Raw genomic sequence first — 24,823 nt, forward strand, 5'->3', positions numbered from 1 at the left:
TAATTTAACAGAGTCTCAGGCTTGGGCAGGCTGCCAATGCGTTGAGTTTGTAATGGTTTGATCAATGCAGGCTCTTCGAAACGAGGATTTGGCTGGAGTCCTCCCTGGGCAACTCCCTGGTGCTCCCTGCTCCAGGCAGGGAAGGAAAAAGAAGTTCGCCAAGAAAGGAGAGATCTGGTGAGGCTTCCCACTCCCCCCCCCACCCCGCCCCTAGTACCCACCTTGGGCTGAAAGGGAGTACACCTCCCGAAAGCTGAACCTGTTGAACTTTATTGGCTTAAAGTGATGGCGGAAACGCTGACTCTAAAGCTGAGACAGTGATACAGTGGGAGGCCCACTGGCGCCATTAATCACTAGTTCTGTGGATTGAAACAAGTCACCTGCCTTTGTAGACTCGTTGTTAAAACAGTGCCCAAAATGCCAGTCCCATTAAACTGATAGAGTTGCCCTGTGATATGCGAAAGCACCTTGTAAACCGTGGAGCGCCAGCTAAATACATGAAATCCTTCCATGACATCGCACAGCACTGGTGAGACCAATTTCTGAGGTGGGGCCTTGTGATTACCAGTTCTTGTTCTATCTTTGCCATCGACGGTCTTTAGACGCACACACAAGCAAGATCTCACAAAGTCCTGTGTGAAGGCACAGAATGACCCCTGCGACCTGCTGGCCCTGTGAAGCACCCTGCATCCTAAGGATGATGAAATCAGAGGAGCTTCCCAAATACAGTGCATTCTATTCCATGCCACCTGTGTCTCTGTTCCACTAGTCTTTAGAGCATTCTCTATCCTCTAAGGTCATCACATCTGAAGTGGGGTGCTGTTGGCCACCCCACCAGTCTGACTACATTTTATTAGGAGGGCCTCAGAGGATGGGAGTGTGGGGAAAATAAAGTGAAACAGCCCAAGAGTATGAGAAAAAGACCAGGCTACTTGTGCTAGATCCACTGAGCATATTAGGTGAGACTCCCATGAGAGTGAGACCTCATTTTTCCACCCAGGGATTCACAGAGCAAACAAAGACTCTTTGAGGAGCTTCTGCCCTTTGGCCACCCATATTCATTTTACCGTAAATTAATAGTGTATTTGCCACGCCAATGACAGGGGTAACCAAATGCCCTTGGCCCTCCCTCTGAGTCTTTCAGAGAAGCGTCAGAGGTGAAATTCATAGGCAGGGGAGTTCTGTTTGTTGGGGTGTTGATTTGTGCGCCCAAACTGTAGCCCTTGAAAACCTGCCTCCTCCTCCAACCCATGCACCAGTGTCTCGGCAGGTGCTGAAGAGGATGGGGAGACCAAATGAAGACTCTAGGCGATGAACTGGGGATTGGCTAGCAGTAAGATCCCCCAGTACGTATTATTCTTTAGAACCTGGTATTGAAAGTTGAAGGTCAAGTCTATCGTATCACCTTCATGCAGCTCATAAATCCCTCCTACACTTTGGATTATAGCATTATTTGTTATGCTTTGTATAACGCCTTTGTTTCTGCGGAGCCTCACGTCGAAAGGAGCTGTTTCTTTGTAGGTGACGTTGGGAGCGACTTGACCATAAATTGCATACAAGCCATTCTGAAGTACCTGCAGCTTCCAGTCAGCTACCTGCTTCACGCAGGAAGGCTCGAGAGATACCACTTGCCATTTTGAAGGTAATGGTCCTAGAAGAAGTTTACAAGGGAGGGGGGAAAATGGAAAGCACAGTTACTTTATCATTTCATCATCTTCCTGTTTACAGTTCTTTCCCCTTCATATATTAATAGGTTGTTTCTTTACCTGGTCTATACTAGTGGTCTCCAACCACAGTTGGAATATATTAAGTATCTATCTACTTCTTGTTTAGAGAAATTGCAAGCCTTAAGTGTGTCACTTGCTTGGGGAGCTCTAAGGAAATGGATTTGGAATAGGAAAAGGGGTTACGTTTTATGGGGCCCTGTGCGTCTCATCAATGAGGACTCACACATTAGGACTGTGATAACCAGGGTTGGCAAACCAGGAAGGATAGTCATGCTTTTCTGTGTGAGTATTGCTTGCTATGTGTCACTTTGTTAATGAGATGCATTTCCTGAATCCATGCACCATAGTGCTGCCCCCTCTCCACCTCCCTTCACCCCACTTTCGTTTTCTCCATAGAAGGTGTCAGCAGCATCCTACGAATCCAGCTGTCCCTTTATTGTCTCTCCTGCTCCCTCACTAGAGACATCTTTGTGCATTGCTAGGTCTTCAGCACCTAGAGAGATCCCGGGACCTAGTACGTGCTCCATAACCACTTCTTGATGAAGTGATACATCGTGCTCCTGAACTGGGTGCAACGTGTCTAAATTAGGACCCTTTTCTTCAGTTTGTAGCTACATATCCTTCAAAAACCACTTGAGACACCATCAGCCAAGCCCTCCCAAAATAGCTACTGGTAAATTCATACATTTCAAAATGGAAAATTATTTGATTGTTTAAATATAAGGTTCCAAAGCTTAATGCTAGCACAGGGGATGGAGGGAGGGTCAAGACTTTATCATCTGTTTCCATAGGAATACTTGGAATTTACATAGTTTCCTAATGCTAGTTGTTTATACACAGCAGTGTGATTTCAGAGCCCCAGAAGGTGCTTTTACCACCCAAAATGCTTATTTAGCTTGTTCTCTAATTCTCCATCATTGTTGTTATGGGGGGCAGAGCCTTTATCCCATAATTGGAAGCAACCCCTGATGAGAATATACCCAAGAAGAAGTAACACATTGACTAAAATTTTTATTTCCATATAAATGACTGATAGAAGACTCTGAGTATAGATGTCACACGATCACCAAGAAAAGATCACATTAGAGCAAGAAGCAAAGTCTGTGTGGGTGACCCCGGAGCCCAGTGAATGCCTTCTGGCTTGGCACGTGATAGGCAGTAGCCAATAGGCTGGCAAGTCACCAGGAACAAGTAAGTGTCCCTGGTTCTCTTACTTCGTTCCGTAATAGGGGCCACCCCATTCACTAGAAAAGCAGAAACAAATCACGAAGACAGAGACGAGTAAGTAGAGGTTCCCCGGATCCCACGAGCCCGGGGAAGCCTGGCGGTTTGAGCCGCACTGGAAGCGTGCCCGAAACCTAGAAACAACCCCAAATGTATTTATTTGCTTTATTTGGAGGTCTTCTCAGACATAGGCTAAGGCTCCATTTAACTGTATGCTTTCGCGTGTTTTCTAAGCAAATACCAGGTCACTATAAAGGAAAGTGACTCAGAAACTGAGAGGAGAAAGAGGCAGAGGAAGTCGCCCCGCCCCGCCCCCAACTCTCATTCCTCTTCTATACATTTGGGAACTAAAATAGCACCACACACACACTCTCGCTGCTGGACACTGGCAATGTGTGGAATGTGAGAAGGACTTTGAGTTTGTCAGAGAAATCTGAACTGTGTTCTTACTAAAACCTTGAATTAAAAGTAGGTTCCAGGATCTCAGATGCCCAGGCCCGTAAAGGTGCTGTGCTTTCCTGCCCAGAGATGTGACCTTCACCGGGCACCCCTGGTCTGTCTGGTTGACCTCAAAAGCCTCGGCTCCTAGACCACCGGTGGGCCCAGGATACGCAGTCAGAAATAGTAGCTGAAGAATGAGTACGATAGGATAAAGGCTTCTTGGCAGCACTGGAAATTGCCTTCCTGCATCAAATGCTAAAAAAAAAAGTAAGAAGGAAGTATGCAAGACAAGTTACTCACCAAACTTAGCAACGCAGGGCTTGCCGACAGTCTGCAGGGAAAGAAAAAAGGAAATTGATCAAGATGGTGACCACATCATAGCTGTCTTAACTGATTTATTTAGAGCCTCCTGAGGCAAACTTCTTCTGCTGGCCAGGAGGAAAAAATAAATCCTCCCTTGACTTTGTCTCCGCTCTCACAGCTTCCCTTTACAGATGTCTGGCTTTGTCTTTGAACTTTCATTACCTAACTATCCTTTTGAGTCTTCCAGGCAAAAGTTGAGGTCTCATTCTTCCCAACTAACCTCTTCCCACAAGATAACTATTCAATCTTGGACCCTCATCCCCTTGGACCACAGACATTTTCTATAAACACTACTCTCCACTCCAGTGCTTGCACAAGTCGACCCCCTTGACATTTATGAATAAAATAACAGAATTTTTATTTATGTTTATTTTTATGTTAAATAATAAGAGATTACACTATAGAAATATTTACAACTGAGGTTCATAAAACCACTCTTATTTAATAGACAATCACACGTTATACAGAGTAACTGAAAAACCCTGAGAACTGAGTTTCAAACTGTTGCAATATACCACAATTTATAGGCTGCAAGAAGCCACCAGTGTGGTTAACTTTTTTAACACAAGCATTTGAATGCTAGAGCCTTTAAATACTTCTAGTAAGATTAAGTATAATAAAAAAAATGTACTATGTAAGGTTTATTGGTTTCCTGGTGGCTGAGTGCTTAACAGACTTTTGGAAGTTAAAACCGTCGCATCTTTTAAAATAGGATTTCTCTGTCTGCTGTGATAGGAATAAATTAAGGGAGGCCAGGGCAAGGGAGTGAGACTAGCTAAAAGATCCTTGTAGTCATCTGGGCAAGAAAGCATGGTGCCTCTTGCCAAGGTTCCAGCAGGTGGACATGGTGATCGGTGACTGGAAAGAGAGCCAACAAGAGTCCTGACTTGGATATGGGATGAGAAAATGAAAAGAGACAGAGAAGACCCCAAGATTTGAGGCATGAGTCATTGGAATGAATCGATGAAATGAACAAGGCTTAAGAGTAGTTTGTTGTGGGGAAAGAAGGAACTATGAGTTCTGGGAATTGCCAAGTGTGGGGGGCTTATTAGATATCCATTGGGTCGATGAAGATGGAATTTAAGGTTCTGATGACATCAATTTGGAGCCTCCGGCTGTTCTGTGATGCGTTAAGACATGAGCCTGCATGAGGTCATCTAGCCAGTGAGCATAGACAGAGAACATCACCAGGGCAGTGCAGTGTCCAGAGATCAGGGAATGAGGAAGAACCAGCAAAGGAGATTCAGAAGGAAAGGAAAGGGGTTTGGAAAGTGAACGTGACAGTGTGACATTTGGAAACCAAGAGAAAAAATTGTTTTCAGGGAAGAGGAGTGATCCCCTGGGTCAAATGAGAAGAGGGCAGAGAGTGGACCAATGGATGCGCAGTCACTGGGTCCGCAGCAAAAGTACATTCTGTGATATAGTGAGGACAGAAGCTTAATCTGAATGCATTTATGAGTAAGTAAGAAAAAAGAAATTGGAGGAGTTTTGCTGTAAGGGAGCACAGAAAAGTGGAATGGAATCTGGATGAGGATGAAAGAGCAAAGAGATTCTTGTTTGCTTGTTTCTGGTTCTGTTGTTTGAATATGAGAAATGAAGGCATGGTTATCTGTTGCCAGGTGAAGGCGGTGTTTTAGTAAAGTGCAGAAAGGTGGTAACAGGAAGAGCTAGGAGATCACTGTTGTGTCCCTCAGTCGGTAAGAGAGGACAGAATCCAGTTCATGGGTGGACTTAAATAGGTGTGTGAGCAAGTCACACATCAGGACAAGAGGAAAACACAGTAAACATGAACAAAATCGCAGGAGAGTGCTCCAGTAGGCTGAAGAGCTTGGGGGGCTCTTTCCTGGCTCCTCCAGTTCCTCACAGAACCCAGAGACAAGGGTACCAGGTGAGGCAGTGGGGCAGAGACATTGGATCCTTAAGGAGAAGTCAAGAGAATGAAACAGGAAGCAGTCAAGTCCTTTCCCTCCGCTATGTTCTGCCGTGAAAGACACGAAGCAGGTGGCCTTGATCAGCACTGCCAGTGTTCCAGGATTGTGGTTTCAAAATTAAAACGTAATGACCCTGGCTGGTGTAGCTCAGTGGATTGAGCACGGGCCTGCGAACTACACGATCGCGGTTCGATTCCCAGTCAGGGAACATGCCTGGGTTGCAGGCCAGTTCCGAGCAGGGCACTCATGAGAGGCAACCATACATTGATGTTTCTCTCCTTCTCTCCTTCCCTTCCTCTCTAAAGATAAATAAATAAAATCTAAAAAAAAAATAAAACGTAATGAAGAGAGGGAGAAACAAATGAGTGGGTCAATGCAAAGTTAGGGTTATAATAGTAACCTGTGGAATTTAAGTTGTGGAAGGAAGGAAAGGCATAGAGTAAAGCCCAACTTTATTTTGAATTTTCAGAATATAAAAACTTGCCCTGGCCAGTGTGGCTTGGTTAGATGGAGCACGTGTACCAAAAGTTCAAGGATTCCATTCCTGGTCAAGGCACATGCCTGGGTTGCGGATTTGGTCCCTGGTTGGGGCGCATACAGGAGGTGACCGATTGATGTTTCTCTCTCTCTCTCCCCCCCCTTTCTCTTTTCCCCTCCCTTCTTCTCTCTCTAAAATCAATAAATGTATCCTTGGGTGAGGATTAAAAAAGAAAAATAAAATTAAGAAGACAGAACATAAAAACTTTGCACCATTGAAGAAGGGTATAAAAAAATCAACATCCTTGGGTGTACAGTAAGCACACCCAAGAGTGCGTCCTCCCATTTGGATTTGCATTCCTTTGTGAGGTAATTTTTCAGTGATGAACGTCAAAACCACGAATGAAGTGAATTCAATTAGAATATAACCTTCAAATGATTGTATCATAAAGTGCGAAACTAGGATAAGAAAATAAAAGTAATATTTGACAACTTACTAAAATATTAATTCAATTATTTTGAAAGTGTTCTATATTAACACGATATTTTGGTGAAAGCAAAATGGTTTTGCACTGTGATTAAACTACCTTAAGCATGTTATTTGGTTCACTCTTACACGTTTCTATTTTGAGCACTTTAAAAAAATACATAGTATTAGTACTTTTATGTAATTTATCATAGCATATATTTTGGGATTGAAATCAAAATAGAACACATTTTGATTTGAATAGGGAGTACGGTCAAACAGTCCGAAAGCCACTCTTGCAGAACAAATCACTGGGCTCCCACCATTGTTTCTGCTTTTGCCCCCATCTCATTCTCCTCTTGAGCTTTCTCAGAAGAGATGTTGAAAGGCCATTTGGTTTAACTCATGGGAGGCATGTGACAGGGAGTCCCTTCGTTTCAATTTCCTCACTTAGAAAATAAGAAAACGAATGGCACCAAGTTCCTTGAACCTGGTCTTGATTTCAATGAGGTCACTCTTGTGAAGGGTTTGCCCTGGCCGTCTGTCTGGTACTGCTCAGGACATGGCAGCTGTTCTGACAATCACGCTGATTATTATGAAGATTTTAATACAACTTTAAACACCTATATTCCCAACGTCATGCTGGCATCGTGAGCTAGAGAAACAAACGTAATCTATGGTCCTCTCCTCTTAAGAAGTTTACGGTCTCTCTAGAAAGCCACGATTGCATGCGTGGAGCAACTGGATAACAATCTAAATGTAAACAGATGCCAAAGTATAAGCCGCAGATAATATCTGCGCTCTGTACTCTCATGTACAAAGAGTATGGAAAAACCTAAGGTGCAGGCTAGTTGCCAAGGACAGAAATCCTGCACACTGTCTCATGGGCTGCTTTCGCATCCACATAAATGCCTGAAACAACCATTGCAACGTTCTCTGATTACTGCCACCAATAAAAATCTCTCCAATCATAGAAATCATCTATTTGGCAGTGAGCCAGTCTTTGGTTGAGGAAGTTCAAGGTCTTGAAATTTAGCTTCATTGTGCTGTCACAAATAATTATGGTGCAACTATTAGCCACCACAATCTTCTAAGAGGCTACCCTGAGTCAGGCACTCTACTGCCTCCTTAGTCCTTACCCCAAGTGAATAAAATGAGAATCAACAACAGGCTCCTCTCCAGATGTGGAAATGAGTGTCCCAGAGATTAAGTAACTAGCCCAAGGCTAAGCAGCTGATAAGAAGACTGGCTGAGATGACTCAGAGGGCTCACCCCGCCACTCCGCCACTCCGTGGGAAGGCTTCTATTTATATTCAGAGAATGTATGGAACATTTAATGTTCACTTCTAAATAAGCATACGTGACTTTCAGCTTCATTTGGTTCGTTTTTGCCAAAGAAGTTGCTCTCGTAACCCTGCTTGATTCGAGCCAAGATTCACATAGTTGGGTCCAAATGGCAAACACTTAATAATTCCTCCTCCAAACCAACCCTCATCTCAAATCATCCTTTGGAAATAGAGTCTTCTGGGCTTTTAAGCAAAAGCACAGCTTCCCCTTTTCATTGAAGCTGGGGACTCTTCCGAACACTTAGTTTCTTAGGGACAAATTCTGTGAAGTTATCTTCTGTGAGAACTAGACCAAGTCGCTTGGGCTCATAGCTGACCCTTTTCAGCAGACTGTCTTCTGAAAGTGGGGGGGGCGGGGGGGGGCGGGGAATAATTTTCACCCAAAGAAATTTCTGTTGGTCTAGAGGGAGCCAATCTTCTTGTCTAAAGCTTTGTGAATTAGGGCATAGAGAAACAGGAAAGTGGGATTTTTGTATACAAAAGCAAAGAGGGGAGATTAAAATAATCTAAACTCCAAGGTTTTATGGATGTTGTGAGAGGGTGGAAGCAGCCCCTGGTAATGACTCACCATCCGCTAGCCACTAAGGCTTCCTTTCCAAATGTTTATTTGTGGTCAATAAGGAAAGGTCAGGACAGGCAATGAAAAGTGGAATACAGGAGCTGGAATTGCCCATCAGGGCATTGGCCTTTCCCATAGGGAATAAACCTCCATGGTATCCTGCCAGTATAGTTTCCCCAAAACCTAGCAAACACCTCTAAATCTGGAACAAACTGTGGGCTCTTTCTTTAGAGACAGAACCTTTCATTGGGAAGCTGCAAGTTATCTGGAAAAGAGGATGCAGAACCAGAGCTCACATGGGACTGGTCAAGTTCAATTCTGATGAGAGGTGTCCCTCTTCCCCCTGGAACTACTAGACCTCCTCTGTCCCTTTGCAAGAGCCACACTGTGTTCTATTGAGAAAGGCACCTTTCTATGCATTGGGTCCCCATTCACGTACAGGATCGGGAGACACATAACCTGTCCTATGTTCTTCAAGGTCATCTGGCTAGTGAGATTTGCGTTTTAGCGGTCTTTAGAAGGAAAAAGCACTTCCAAATTGAAGCTATTGCTATTCTTCCCCTTGCCCTGCTTCAGAAACCGAAACACTCAGAACCCCTGACAGTTCTTGTCTTTCTGTGCCAAGCTTCACTGCCCCTGAACATGCAGACTCCAGCTTGCTACCTTCCCCGAGAGAGCAGAGGTGTGGTTAGCCGTGCTTCCGTGCTGTTGCGTGTACTTGGGCAATACAAGTCGATGGGCTCCTGTGTGACAACGCAGGCGAAGCCACACCGGCCCCAAGGAAACACCAACAACTACAGTGTGCTGCTTGTGCCTGCATTTTTTTCCCTCAGTTGCTTTCAAATCTCTTAAGGGGTAGAACTGTATCTTTGAAATCCTCGCTGACCAATCCCCTCGGAAAAACGTTTCCACAGTCCCTGATTTCATGTCACAGCTCTTTCTTAAATGTACTGCCTCATTCTCCCCAAGGCTTAGAACCCTGACACATGCCCCCAATGGACTAGACCCTAAAGGACATTGAGCATTTCTACTTTTCCTTTTTTTATTTTAAGATTTTATTTATTGATCTTTAGAGGGGAAGGGAAGGAGAGAAGAAGAGAAGTATCAATGTATGGTTGCCACTCGTGAGTCCCCTTCTGGGAACTGGCCTGCAACCCAGGCATGTGCCCTGACTGGGAATCGAACCGCGATCATGTGGTTCGCAGGCCCAAGCTCAATCCACTGAGCTACACCCACCAGGGCTCTACTTTTCCTTTTGGTCAGTGCCGTGCCGTCCACAGTCAGAAAAACCAGTAATAAGGACCTGCTGTATCTGGATTTCCCTGGACCCACAACTTGGACTGGAACTCCATGGGAAATTCCTAATAAGCACCAGGGGCTTCCCAGATAGGGGAGAGCTTCACCCTTTCTCCACGAAGAAACTGAGGACCAGGCAGATGAAATGTCCCTGTCAAAGTTACACAGCTAGTTATTGGGGGGCCTAGAACCAGAATCCAGATCTTCCGACTCCTGGGTCAGGGCCGTTTCCCTCCTCCAAGTGACCATAACCACCTGTCAGTTACTTTGTTCTATCTCCCACCGTCTTGTGATGTCTCTTCCCTCCGTTAGACTATAGTTTGCATCCCATTCCTTGAGAGCAGGCATCATGACTTACACACCTTTTTATTCCACCAAGAGCATTTATTTAACCAAGTCCCAGAAAGGGAAAAAGACTCCACGGGCATCTGCCAAATGACTAATTAATTAAGCGATTCCATCTAACTCAGTTCTGCCGCCAGCAGCCAGCGTTTCTCATTTCTTTCATTTCCGAACGCTTACATGAGCCTCCGGAACCATAGGCCATGACAAAGTCAAAATTACATCCCTGTTACCTCTACCCCCAGGCCTCTTCCTTTCCACCAGCGCTAACAGTACTGAGTGGCACCAATAACCAATAACCAGACTCACGAAAGACAGAAGGATTATGATCAATAGCAACCTCAGGCATTACTGTTGTCTTCTTACCTTGAATGGGAGAAGATAGAAGACTACTGCATTGAAGAAGCAAACCAGTAGCACAGTAACTACTGAGAAGACCCATGGCTTCCAGCCTGGTCTCTGTGCTCCCGAGGAAGTTGCATGGTGTAAAGGCATATTCTCCATGTGTTCCAATCTCACTCTCTCTCTGCAGGAATGAGAGCCGTGGAAAGAGATTCGCAAGTGGTGGCCAGTGATGCAACGACTCGATTTTGTCGTATGATAATTAGTAGTGGGTGTGAAGGGGCGGAGTTTCTTTCTGATCCGGTCTGTTGGAAAAACGATACTCTTGAGTCTCACATTGGTACTGGGCCAAATGTATTTACTCAGCAGAATGGAAGGCTTAAAAAAAGAGCCGACCCAAGTAAAGAAAATGGAAAAAAAAAAAAAAAACAATGCAAGGGAAGTTCAGAAGGAAAATTTCTTTCCTGAAACAAGAGGAAGTACTGTGCAATGCAGCATTAAAAATTATTTCCAGATAGGAAAATTACTTTTTGTAAGAAGAAGTAAGATCTCAGATAAGGTTCTTTGGTACTTTCGTACTCCAATTGCATTGGCAGGGTGCTGAAGAGGTCGGAAGGCTAAGATGCAGGGTTCAGACTTTCATTCATTTCTAGGACCTAAAATGCATTCCTTCTGAGAGACTCTCTAGCAAACAGCAGAGCAATACTAGAATTTGACATGAAGTATACATAACCACCACAGGCTCAATTCTCTTCTATCTCAGTATATGAAAACCCTGACAACTCAAGGCTGGCATCAAACAGAAATAATCATACAAAAGAGTATTTTCTTGCGCCATTGCCCCACCCCCAGTCTGAGCTTGAACTCTATTCCGCTCACCCCCACCCCCTCCCCTGGAAAAGAACTTTGAATTTTCTTCCCGGCACTCAAAATGCTGATTAACTATAAAATTGAGAAAGTCCTCTGGCTCTCCCTGCCTGAGTCTTTCCATCTGTGACTTGGGAAACCTGTGTCGTTTACAGGATTCTAGCGTCATGAGACGGAAAGAACGTGGGTTTTGAACTCGGACCTAAGAGGGACGTGGAGCTGCCCAGATCTTCCCCGTGCTCCCACCCACTCAGTGACTTCAGCATGGCACTGGACTCCCCGGTTTCTTTCACTGCAAAATGGAGATTGTCTCCCCTTCACAAGGCTTTTTGGAGAATGAAATCAATGTCAAAGGCTTGTCTCAGCAGAGGCGTTCCATGGTTATTTATCTCTTCCCCACCCTTCCTCACAATGTGGGGGAGAATGAATCAATTATAAAACCCCCGGGAAAGGATGATTTTTAAAATATTTACCACAGGGGGTACCTCAGCTAAAGTTCATGTAAATTACAGGAGGTAAGATGAAAGCATTTTGAAGATCATTTTTCTTTCACCTGATGGAAAGTTAAAGATTTAAAAAATTGGAACAAGAGCCTGAAGGCGTAACGATTCGTTGCCAAAGGAGGAAACTAAGGAGAACGTGGTAGGGAGGGGCCCCTCCCACCACCGGTGGCTGGGAAACAGCAGGAACCCAATGACCCCTTTTGTAACCCCTCTGCCTTCCCTGAGAACCACACTGTACGCAGCGCTGCTTCTAGTGGGGCTGTGCAGTTTTGACTGGGCTCTATTTCATCCGGATTACCAAACTATCCCTGAAGAAAAGACCCACAGAGTCACACAGCAATAATGATTCAACACCGCCGTGCTCTCCTGGCTTTGAACTTCATGGGGTGACGCAATGACTAATGCCCTGACTCCGGAGGAGGGGCCCTGCAGGGCACCTAAGGCTTTTGCGCTCCTCCTATCCTGCCTGAAGGGCACCTGCCCACGCCCCACTGAAACTGACCCCGCTTTAAACTGACCACTGAAAAGTTACGCATTTCCCCCAGCTTCTCTGGTCTGCTGCCTTTTCCCCCTCTCCTCTCCGAATTCAGATGGAATCAAGTCCCCCTGCTTAGTCACCTCCGTAAATGTTTATTCAAACAGGGAGCTCTTCCAAATACAATCCAGCTCCTCCTCCTGCCCTTAACCAAGGTACGGGTCTGGTGTGTCCAGATTATGTTAACCTTATAAAAGTCTAAAAACGATGGCTTATCTCAATACATTCCTCTCTTCATGAAACAGGGTTCAAAAATGAAGAAACCTCAGGTTAGAACAAGTGACAGTCAGGGAACACTTTCTGATATTCTGAAGGAGCGAGTCACCCCTGGCATCTCTCTGAGGCAAGTCATCAGAACTGACACCTCGGGATGTGACAAGCACTAAATGTGCCCCCAACCCCACGCTTCTGTGTTTATGGCCTGGCCCTGGGTCACATCCTTGGAATGAGATTTTCTTGATTAAGTCCAACTAGCAAATTGATGTTGAACATTGACCACTGGCTCGCTACTGTGCTAAGAGTTTGGGGGTTTAGGACATACGTCACAGGTGTCGAGGTGTTTTCTGCCCGACTAGATTAAAACCTTACACACAGGGAGACGGGTGCCGAGTTGAGTAACGGAGGACAGAGCCTCAAGGAACGAAAAGCTCTAGACAAGCAGAAGTAGTAAGAAGAGAAGTTGGAAATGGATGGTTTGAGAGGACAAAGGTGGGCACTCACAATATTTCTGGAAGGAGTGTGGAAACACAAGGAACAAATATTCAGAGGTGCTACTATCTGGGAATGTTAGAGATTTCAAAAAGAGAGTGTGTGCAATGACGAAACACCAAACTTTTGAATAGTCTAGCAGTTTTCATTTAGGAACTGCAAAATGAGGAACTTCAGAAGGATTAGCAAAAACTGTACTCATTTTGTGACAAGTAGACTTGTCTTTGGTTTAAAGATACCTAGATAAGTGATGGATGGATGGATGGATAGATAAGTAGATAAATATGATACATAAGTAAGATTTTAAACTTGGTATTTTAAGAAGGCAACAGCGATATCAAGATTTATAAATGCCCACTCTATAAAAAGTATTATATACAGCTAACTATACATAAAAAGATATAAATGTACATCTATATATACACACCCATATATACACATATTTGCATATTATGTGTACAATAAATTCTAACAGATACACTGAGATTTTGTACATCAATGTCCAGATCATTTTCTCCACGGAACTAACGGCGAGCCTATTTAGGGAGGTGGTCTAGGAAATAGTTTGAATTCAAGCTATGTTTGTCTTCCATGACCTAGGACCCTCTTCTATGCCCCAGATTGTCTCATTGTGTGTGTTTCCTTCCCAGGAGCCCTTACCAGACTCTCTGTGGTTCTTCTCTGTCTCACTGGCTCAGATGCAGTCTTTAAGTCGCAAACCCAGTGGCTACGCTCCGCGGATCCCCTCCCGTGTCACCCACCTGCCTTACTGCTCATCTCTGAGAAGGGCTGCGCAGGGTACCAGGTTCCTGGCCCCCCAGCCTGTGCCTCTGTGTGAGTGACTTCTTGTTTGGGGAGGGGAGGGGTCTCTTCGAGCCAAGCCAGCATGTGTCAGTATCTGGGCCATGGGAGGAGCATCTTCAACAACTTTTGATGGGAAGAATTGCTTCCTGCTTGGAATCTGAACTGCAAATAGATGTCACATTGTGCAATATAGTGACACTTCCCATTTGAAAACACCAAACGTCGCCCTGGAAACTGGAATGAATGGGCATTGCTGTGAGATTGTACCTTGCCCAGTATCACGTAGATCACCAGAGAACAAGCTGTGTCACCTATATATTTCAACCTAATTGAAATAAGAGGGTCTTAGTATTCCTGAGACTATCAGCTTCCTCACATCTCCTGGATTTCCCTGGGCAGCCCCGGCAGAGGGGCCTGGCGGTGGTCTCTCTCCTAACTGTCCTTGTTGGTCCCCATATCTGACAAGGTCCTGTGTCAGCGTGGGACAACCAGCACATCTACTGTATTCAACCCGCAGCTGTGACAAGTGCAGGAGTCGAAGAGACACTTTCTGCTCTGGGTTTCCATTTTTAGCGCTGACTTTACACCATTCAATTTAGATAGTCTGGTCATGGCTAGATTTGTTGGTTTTGGCACGGGGAATCTAAATGAGTCCAGAAAAGTTTGGGCTTCTCTCTACACGACAATTCTAAAATACAGTAAAAGGGCCCTGGCTGGTGTAGCTCAGTGGATTGAGCGCGGGCCTGCGAGCCAGAGGATCGCAGTTCGATTCCCAGTCAGGGCACATGCCTGGGTTGCAGGCCAATTCCCTGCAGGCCAACTCCCAGCAGGGGACGCCCGAAAGGCAACCATACATTGATGTTTCTCTCCCTCTCTCCTTCCCCTCTAAAGATAAATAAATAAATAAAATCTTTTAAAAAATAAATAAATAAAATACAGTAAAAGGACATTTTGTGGTTGTTGTTCACTTAGTAAACATTATTGAATGCCTTCTACGTACCAAGTTCGGTGTCAGGAACTAGAATATGGAGGGTTAGTCCGTATCTTCAAATTTGGTATTGCTTTTTTGTTTGGTTTGGTTTGGTTATCACAGGTGGCTTGGGAGAGAGACAACTATACCAGGCAATACAAGGGGAAGTGTGGTAAAGGGAAGTTTTATAAGAAAGGCAATGTCCAACCTGAGATACAGGTCTAAGGAGAGACTGGCCCGATGAAAAGACCTCCTAACACCCCATTCTCCTGAGCTAGTGAGTTACTATTCAGTAGAGTCATCACTATACAATAGGCGTGTGTTTTCTATTGATAATTTGCTGAACAGCATGGCATAGAAACATATGCTGTGTACAGTATGGCGCATAAAGAGACATTTAATGTGTGTATGTAGTTTCAGGCACTGTACTCCGCCATGGAGCAATCAGGAAGAGAAAGACAGAGTCTCTGATCTCCAGGATTCCATTACTAGAAATTGCCGATTCTTCTCCGTTTTATCCTTCCAAACTCACATTGAAAATGTGTTTCAATTTCAAGATAACTTTCACTTATCTGTTTTATGTGATTTTATGTGACTTCCTCAGAGTTACCAGTTATTCTGATTCAAGTGAGAATGGGCGAAGTGCCTAGAATAGTTCAGGCTAAGGGACTCGTCTCTCCGGTTGGATGACTCTGGCTGTGGGAGCCGTAGGGAGAACATTCCAACCACAGAGGAGAACTCCCCAGCGGTTCTGCCAGTGGAAACAACATGCTGAATCACGGACAGCCGTGTGGAATGCTGCTGGGTGGAGCGGAGCCAACGCAGGGAGCGGAACGTTTTCATTTGCTAAAAAAAGAAGCCCTGTGAAGTTAACTATGCATATTATGCTAAGATAAAGCCTACATATTTCAAATTTTTCATCACCCAACAAGCCCAAAGGAAATCTCTTTGGCTGAAAGCAAAGGTAAATTTTTCTCTGCACACGTACACCAGCCTCTTCCATCCTGTCCTGGTCCTTCAGCCCATGGAATTCCAGATCACGTCAGGAACCAACACTGAGCGCTGGTTTCAAATGTGAACCATAAAAAAAAAGGAGATTAAAAAGTTTCAGAGTATAAACTAGGAAACACATAGGGATGAAAAACTTGCCCTTTTCCAGGCACCACGGTTCAGATTTCAACTTCTACATTATGAGGTTTATGTCCTCTTCACACCAGCGTTACAAATACACCCTGTGAGTCCTACGTGGCACGAGAGAAACTGCCTAAAACTCTTGATGAACCACCCTACTACTCTGAGTAATTAAGAACTTACGTAGAAAGTATTGCAGCGCTACTTCTGGTCCCAGATGGTGACGCAGGAAGCTCTGTGCTCACTGCCTCCCATGCACACATCACAGCGACACACGAAGCAATTCCCTCTGCAAGGAATCCAGGACCGGCCGAGCAACTTCTACACCTTCTGCAACTTTCTTATTCCTTCGACTGAAAGAATAAGAAAAAGACTCACACTAAACTGGTAGGAAAAAATAGAGGAAATACAAAACAACCAGAACAAATGAACAGGATGGCACTAGTAAAAGTCCATATTTAAAACTAATTACCTTCAATATAAAATAACTATGTTCTCCAATCAAAACAGACTGGATAGATGGATTAAAAACACAAGAGCCATCCATACATTGCCTATAGGAGACTCACTTCAGCCTTGAAGACAGACACAGACTGATAATGAAAGAATGGAGAAAGATGTTTTGTGCATATGGAAGCCAAAATAAAGCAGGGGTAGCTATACTAATATCACACAAAATAGATTGTCCACGGGTGTCCAACCCATGGCCCACAGGCTGCGTGCGGCCCAGGATGGCTCTGTATGTGTCCCAACACAACACCATCAATTTACTTAAAACCTGATGAGATTTTTCTTTTTTTTTAGTGTTTGTACATTTAACGTGTGGCCCACGACAGTTCTTTCCTCCAGTCTGTCCCAGAGACTCCAAAAGTTTGGACACCCCTGCAAGTTAAGCCAAACACTGTAATAGGGTTGAAGAAAGTCTCTTTGCAGGTGACATGATAGAAAACCTAAAAACTCCATACAGAACTGTTAGAATATATTAATTCAGTAAAGTTGTAAGATACAAAATGAATGTACAAAAGTCAGCAGTGTTTCTATACACTAACAATGAACTATCAGAAAGATAAATTAATAAAACAATGCCATTTATAATTGCATCAAAAGAATAAAATACTTAGGAATAAAGTTAATCAAGATGAAAGATGTGACTCAAGGACCTTTGTGATTACATTGGACCATCTGGATGATACGTGATAACCTCCCTATTTTAGGGTGCATACCTCAATGACATCTGCAAAGTCCCTCTGGCCATAAGGTCACATACTCGTAGGTTGTGGCGATTAGTGTGTGGACAGCTTGCAGTGGTCCTTCTGCCCACCACAGGATACCTGCTGACATCAGGGAGTCCTTTGGAGAGACTGCTGTGCCTCCCTCCACTCTTAATGGGCTATTTCCAGGGGTCCCCCAGTGATTTTAATGAGTGAGGAAAGGGGTGGAGAGAGAGAAAAGGAGGGAGGGAGGGAAAGAGGGAGGGGAGAGAGAAAGAAACAATGATTGGTTGCCTCCCGTACATGCCCCAACTGGGCATTGAACCCGCAGCGTTTTCGGTCCAGGGAATGACACTCAGGCTTTTCCTGCATGACAGTCTTTCCGGGCAGATAGCCACTCCCTGCTGCTACTCCCTCTACGGCATGGCCTAGGCTCATGCGAAATCAATGTCACATTGCCCCAGTCTGCAGAAATGGGAGGCCGGAGGGGGACATGAAGAGGGGCCTTGACCTGTCACACACTGAGAGCTCCGTGAGAAGGCTCCTCTAGTATTGTCCCCTGCTGCAAATGCCCCTGCCCCCACTTCTAGCCCTTGTGTGTACAGGAAAAGGGAGGTGGCGGCGACGCTTGGTGATATGCCTTCTTCCTGAAACCTGCAATGGAACAGGGAGTTTTTGAACTTAGGACACAGCATCCACTTGTGTGGTCTTGATTGTGAGCTGTCTCTATGGGAATCCCTGCATTAGTAACCCAGGGCCAAGGCATTTGGGGGCTAAGAAGATTGGTATATTTTTATCTATCCAAATTTAGAATCATACTTTCTGTATCATTACATAATTTGCTTTACACTTATAACAGCATTCCTGGCATTGTCCTTAAATCATTCACAAAATAATATTCAGTGACTACATGGCATCCATCCACAAGAGACATAGCTTATTGTTGAATGTTTTTCATTTAACTATTGTTCAAGTACAGTTTCTGTCTTTTACTCCCCTCCCAGCCCCCTGCACCCCCCAGTGCTCCCCACCTCCCTCCCATTTTGAAATTTTTTTTTTTAATATTGAGGAACATAGCCCTGGCCAGGTGGCTCAGTTGGTTGGAGTGTCATCCTGTTTACCAAAAAGATTGCCTGTTCGATCCCCAGTTGGGTTACGTATGGGAGGCAACTGATCGATGTTTCTCTCTCTTTCTCCACCCTCCCCAGCCTCCTCACTCTCTGAAATCAATGAAAAATCCTATCCTGGGGTGAAGATTAAAAAATAAATAGATAAATTAGGGACTATAAAGAGTAGCCTATGATAAGGTGCTTTTATATGCATATTTCTTTCTCTCTCTGGTGCTAAGCAACGTAAAACAATCCCACAGAAAGAGTTCTGGCAGGTCCTACCCACTAGAGAAGTCATTAAGGATGGCAGCCTAGGCCCCCAAACTGCCCAAGCTCAGAACTTGAACAACATGGTCATTCAAGTGCGAGACAAGGCTGCTTTTAGAAGGCATGTCTGAGCTCCAGCCAGTGCGTCCTACGATTCTCTCCAGCCAAGGGACAGACGCCCTGAGGCTCACTGCCGGTCCTGCTGCCCCAGGGGTCTACATGGAGAGTTACAGTTCTTCTTTTGTGTTTTTGAGAAGCCTACTCAGCATGCTTGGTCTTCTGGTTTCCCGCTCGGAGGAAGTTCTGACCCGAAAATAGACAAATGAGAGTCCTCGCTAATGGCGGGAATCTGTTTTCTAGAAGTTATTGGTATCAGAGAGGCCAGTATTAAACAAAAAGCACTCTTTAGTTTTCTTTCTTCTTAATCTTGTGCTGCCCAATCCTTACTAGCCTCCAAACTTCAACCAGGAACCACGTCCTCCAGGAACCATTTCCTGGGCTGTTTTCTTCCTTCAGAGCCTCTTGCATTTGCTCCCAAACTTGACCATGTTTATCCGTATTATTGCCCCACACCTCCCCAGAGTATAACCATGTGCTCACTTATACATCTTCTCCATTTGGATATAGGCCTCTACAGGTGCTATTTTTTTCTCTTTACACCCAAAACTTACCTAAGGCCTGGTTTGTGGATGATGTTCAATGAACATGATGAATAAATGGATAGGTGGATGGATGGGTGGATGGCTTTACTAACATTACACCATCACAGAGTAGCAGCCAGGCTAGATCCAGCTCCTAAAGCTTGAGTTTGTAAGCACTAGGTTTATGCCATTCTACCAACACTGACCAGAATCAGCTAACATCAGGGCCACTGTGTGCTGAGTTTCTTGCTTCACACGTATCTTTGGGGGTTTTTCCCCTGAGCATCACAACACTGATAAGGGTATATTTTACTGTACAGCCAAGACTTGCTGCTCTAGTGCCTGGTCCTAATGTCCCAGCCTCTCTCCTGTGAGATTCTGACTGCTGATGACTTTGAGGTGACATCAAGGAGAAAAGCAGTGTTTGTGCTCATCATGTTGCCTAAAAACTGTCATATAAACAGCGTGACTCACGTTGGTCTTGTCCAAACTGGAGGCCCAGTAGCACCGTGCCTATGAGTTATAATTACCAGGATCTTATCAGACACCCTGTACATAATGAGTGAGTTCTCTGTGAGTCTTTCTCCTGATGTATAGCAATGCATACTGTATTGCAAACCTTGCCACCAAACCACATCCTTAATAAAAAAGTACAGTAAGTAGATTCTTAACAAGAGGAATGTCAGTAATCAGCTCGTCTAAAGTGGACTAGGAGGCTGGCATGCTTCTCCGGTAACTCTTGAGTTTGTTGGCAGCTTATAATAGTGGTATTGCTCACTACTTCCTTTCACTTGCCTCGCTGTATTGTACGTGTCTCCCTAGTGCTATTTATGCATGTGAATTAAACTACCAGCCTCTGAGGGCCCAGAGCTGTGTGGGTGTTTAATAAATGTGCATGGGAAGAGTAAGCGAATGAGCAAGTGAAAAAATATATATTAATCCTCTTTGAGTCAAATATTCCACATAATCAGAGTTATCTCTCCAACTAAGAATAAGCTTGCCCATTACCTTTCACACATTCTATCCTATATTTCTTAATGGCCAAAATGATGCATAAAGGGGGGCTACTGGCTAAGGTTATAGGTAAGTGCACCCTCTGGCCTTAGATCAGAGCAAAATTAACTGGCTCTGCTGCAGTCAGACCCAACATCTTGACTTCCTATGGACCACTTCTTTGCTTGTTTCTTTAAAAAAAAAAATTTTTTATTGACGTTCGAATACAGTTGTCTCCATTTTCCCACCACCACCTTGGCCCGTACTATCCATCCCCACCTCCCACCCTCAGTCCTACCCCACTTTGGCTTTGTCCATGGATCCTTTACATGTGTTCATTTATGAGCCTTTCCCTTCTTTCCCACATTATTTCCCTCCCCGCTGATTACTGTCAGTTTGTTCTTAATTTCAGTGTTTCTGGTTGTATTTTGCTTGTTTGTTTGTTCTGTTAATTAGTTTCCATTTGTAGTTGAAATCATATGGTATTTGTCTTTCACATCTGGTTTATTTCACTTAGCACAGTGCTCTCCAGTTCCATCCATGCTGTTGCAAAGGGTAGGAGCTCCTTCTTTCTTTCTGCTGCATAGTATTCCATTGTACAAATGTACCACCATTTGTTGATCCACTCATTTACTGATGGGCACTTAGGCTGATTCCAGCACTTGGCTCATTTTCTTTCAATTCTGACTGATAAGGCATGTAAAGATGAGTTAATACATTTAGATCAAAATAAGAAACATGAAAACATAATACTGCCCAAGTAGAAATTTCTAAAGCCCTTAAGATGTAGAATAGGATGCCAAAAGAAGTTCAGAAAACCAAGGGTAAGTTGAATATACACACTGAAGAAAGGAGAGTTCTGGCCTTCCACCAGCCACACAAGCATCCCTTGAGACCTCAGCAGTAAACAAAAGCTGACACATTACACTGGAATTGTTTTGATGAGCAATTTTCTGTCCATTTACACAAATATGATTTCATCAGCCCTTTTTCCAAACACTCTTTGGTGACTGTCTTTCAAGTTTCACTTTTTTGAAACCCACAGTGATTAAACTTTGGAGCCTCTTTCTCGGTTGGACTCTCTCCATTGCCACATACAATGTTGCTCCCACCTGCATTGGTCTACAGTTTTTCAAATCCAATCATCTCTCCTCAGTCATGACCTCACTTGGGATTCTGATAGAGGTTATTATTTTTCTGAATCTGTAGATCTCTTTCAATAGTATTGACATCTAAACAATACGAAGGCTTCCCATTTGTGAACATTAGAGCCCTTCCCATTTCTGGGTGTGTGAGATCACCCTGCAGAGCCACTGGGCAGAGAGATGCCCCCACAGAGGCTAAAATTCATGCAAAAAATCTCAAAGAAATGCAAGTAGCTAAAACAATCTTGGCAAGGAAAAACAAAACTGGCAGCCTCACATTTCCTCAAAATGTGACTTCAAAACCTACTATAAAATTACAGTCATCAAAATGCTATGGTACTGCCATAAAGACAGACATATAGACCAATGTAATAGCATAAAGAGTCTAGAAATAAACCCTCACATATATGTTCAAATAATCTTTGATAAGATTGCCACAGCTTCACAATGAATAAAAGATAGTTTCTTTAATCAATGGTGTTAAGAAAATTGGATATCCATATGCAAAAGAATAAAGCTGGATCCTTACCTAACACCACACACAAAAAATAACTCAAATGTATCACAGACCTAAAGATAAGAGCTAAATTATAAAGTCTTGGAAGAAAACACAGGGCAAAAGTTCATGGCATTGAATTCAGCAATGATTTCTTGGGTGTGACACCTAAGGTACAGGCTACAAAAGAAAAAAAATGGACAAATTGGGATTAAATTGTTTTAATGTGCATTCAGAACACTATCAACAGAGTAAAAAGGCTATCAACCTACAGAATGGGGAAAATGTATAAATTATACATCGGATATGACATTAATATCTAGAATATAAGAACTACTACACATCAACAACAAAAAAAATAAAGCCAGTTTATAAATGAGTAAAGGACTCAGAAAGGCATTTTTCTAAAGAAGACATACAAATGGCAAATGGCACATGGAAAAATGCTCAACATCACCAACCATTATGGAATGCAAGTCAAACCACAGTGAGATACCATCTCACACCCATTAGGAATGGCTACTAGTTTTAAAAAAACACAGAAAATAACAAGTGTTGATAAGGATGTGGAGAAATTGGAACCCTGAGGCACTATTGGCAGCATAGCCTCTATGAAAAATGGTAGGACAATTCCTCAAAAACACTTAAAATTAGAGTTATCACATGATCTAGAAATTCCACTTTTGGATATGTACCTAAAAGAATTGAAAGCAACTTTTTGTACATATTTGTATGGCCATGCTCACAGCATTGTTATTCATAATAACTACAACTTGACATAGCTCAAAATACTTTCTCAAACTTCAACTGTTCAAACTGCATGTTGCTTTTTCACGCACCTACTTCCATATTCCAGGACTTGGTCATTGGTTATATTACCTATCATCGACTCAACCTGACACCTTGGAATCCACTTTAATCATCTTTCTCTTCCTCAGCCCTCAGATCTGATGTTTCTAGGAGAATGTAAATCCTTTCTACTCTGTATTTTAACTCGCTGCTCTTGTCTCTATTCCAGTACATCAAAGACGCTCGTGACTTTCTGCGTGTATGTCCACCGGTCCCATGCCACGGCGAGCACCCGGAGAGCAGGACTCTGTCATAATGAACTTTATATCCCCAGCACTCACTATAGCCCCTAAGTGCTTACGTCTTCATTGATTGATTGGAAGAGCTAGGAGAAAAAGAGTGCTTTGTAGGAAAAAAGATCTGTGTCAGTATTGCAGGCTTCGTTGACTTTTGCAATATTGGCAGTTTCTGTTTAGCCATGAAAGTTTCTCTGCTTGCACAAAGCACAGATGCTGGAGAGTATTCCTCCTCTGGAGAGGGACTGGTTTCTAGTCAGAGATGCACCACTGCTCCCTGGGGTAACATTTCCACACAGCAGGCACTCAGCCAGTGTGGAAGAAAGGAAGGGAAAGGAGTGCGGGAGAGAGGGATGGTTCTGTACACTGTGCCCCTGGAATCCACACCCTCCCCAGCCAGACTGGTTCAGGTGCCTAATTACTGTGTCGTTAAGGGAGAATCCATCTCCCACCCCCACCCCGTGCACCCTTCTAGCCTTTTATGGGATGCACTGCCAGGGAAATCTTCCTCTTGGAAGATTGTTCCTGCTATGAATTTACCTCTTTTCTACCTTTTTATTTTCTAAGGTTAATGCTAAATAGTTACTTTTCTAATATGCTCTCTCCTCCCATGTTCCAGGCTCTATGGGAGGTTATTTATCCCAGTTAGTGCTAACCCTCACAACAATTCCACCACGTGACTGCTGAGTTTATTCTTCAGATGGGAAAACCTACGTGTGCAGGCCTCCGGTCAGCAAGCGGTAGCGTCGCAATTCAATCCCTCTGTCTCCAAAGATCACGTTCCTCTTTCGTAACAGCTGCCCTATATACCTCTCCCTGCTTCCTTTACTGGGGCCCGGCTCACTGTCAATCAGTTAGTCAGCTAACTAACAGCCGCTTAGAAGGAACGTAGTGCATTCCAGGCACTGTTACAAGGGCTTTGCAATATTAAATCATCGCATCCTCATAATAATCTCAGCTTTGTTAGGTATCACTACTGAGGCATGGACTCTTAGACTCTCATTTCACAGGTAAGAAACCTTAGACACAGAGAAATTAAGTAGTTTTCCCAAAGTCAGATTATGAATTAGCAGTAAGGCCAGGTCTTTTATTTCCAGTTCTGAAATCTCCATTTTTGTGCCTCGAAAAAATCCACTGGGGAACTAAATAGTACTTGTGACTTGCTGATTAAGACATTAACAATAAAATAGAGATTATAATTTAAGGTTAATTTTCCTGTTGGCTTTGAGGCCCTTACAACTGCTTTTAAAAACATGTTCCATAGCCAGAGCCAATCTTGACCTTGCCATTTTGAAAATGACTTCTTAAGTACAGTACAGATCCAAGAGGAGACAATGGAAGGAGTCACAAGAATTACTGTCTTATTCTAGAAGAGAAATGCAGAAAGACATGTCCAGGTTTTTTCTAATTGCGGTTTATAATAAGAAATATTTATTTGGTTTTTATTCCCATTTCTAGCAAAGAACTTTTTTAAAAAATTATTATTCAAGTATAGCTCCCTGTCTTATATTCCCAGCCCTGCCCACCGCTCCCCAGTGCTCCCCACCTCCCTCCCATTTCCACCCCCCCACCTTAGTTATTGTCCCTGTGTCCTTTATACTTGTTCCTGTGAATCCTTCCCCTTTTCCCCTGTGATTCTCTCCACTCTCCCCTCTGGTCTCTGTCAGCCTGTTCTGTATTTCAGTGTCTTTGGTCATATTTTGCTTGCTTGTTTGTTTTGTTGTTTCGATTCCTATTAAAGGTGAGATCACATGGTATTAAGACACGCCCAGGTTTTTAAGCGACAACAGAGGGACGCCATCTATCAGTAATGGCTTCTCGGAACAACATGTTGAACAGGTTTC

At 43.8% G+C, this 24,823-nt stretch overlaps 1 protein-coding gene across 1 annotated transcript; it reads right to left on the reverse strand.

Annotated features, from left to right (window-relative positions):
- Positions 1 to 277: 277 nt before the first annotated feature.
- On the reverse strand, positions 278 to 16,382 carry TNFSF18 (TNF superfamily member 18). Its single transcript, XM_037035166.1, has 4 exons — positions 15,890 to 16,382; positions 10,539 to 10,694; positions 3,693 to 3,723; positions 278 to 1,651 (listed from the first exon to the last, which is right to left on the reverse strand). The coding sequence occupies exons 1-4, from the start codon at positions 15,902 to 15,904 to the stop codon at positions 1,305 to 1,307; spliced, it is 549 nt and encodes a 182-aa protein (XP_036891061.1). The 5' UTR covers positions 15,905 to 16,382; the 3' UTR covers positions 278 to 1,304.
- Positions 16,383 to 24,823: the final 8,441 nt, after the last annotated feature.

This window comes from Sturnira hondurensis, unplaced genomic scaffold (assembly GCF_014824575.4).
Source record: "Sturnira hondurensis isolate 20B ecotype Veracruz unplaced genomic scaffold, ASM1482457v3 Scaffold0022215, whole genome shotgun sequence".
NCBI classification, from domain to species: domain Eukaryota; kingdom Metazoa; phylum Chordata; class Mammalia; order Chiroptera; family Phyllostomidae; genus Sturnira; species Sturnira hondurensis.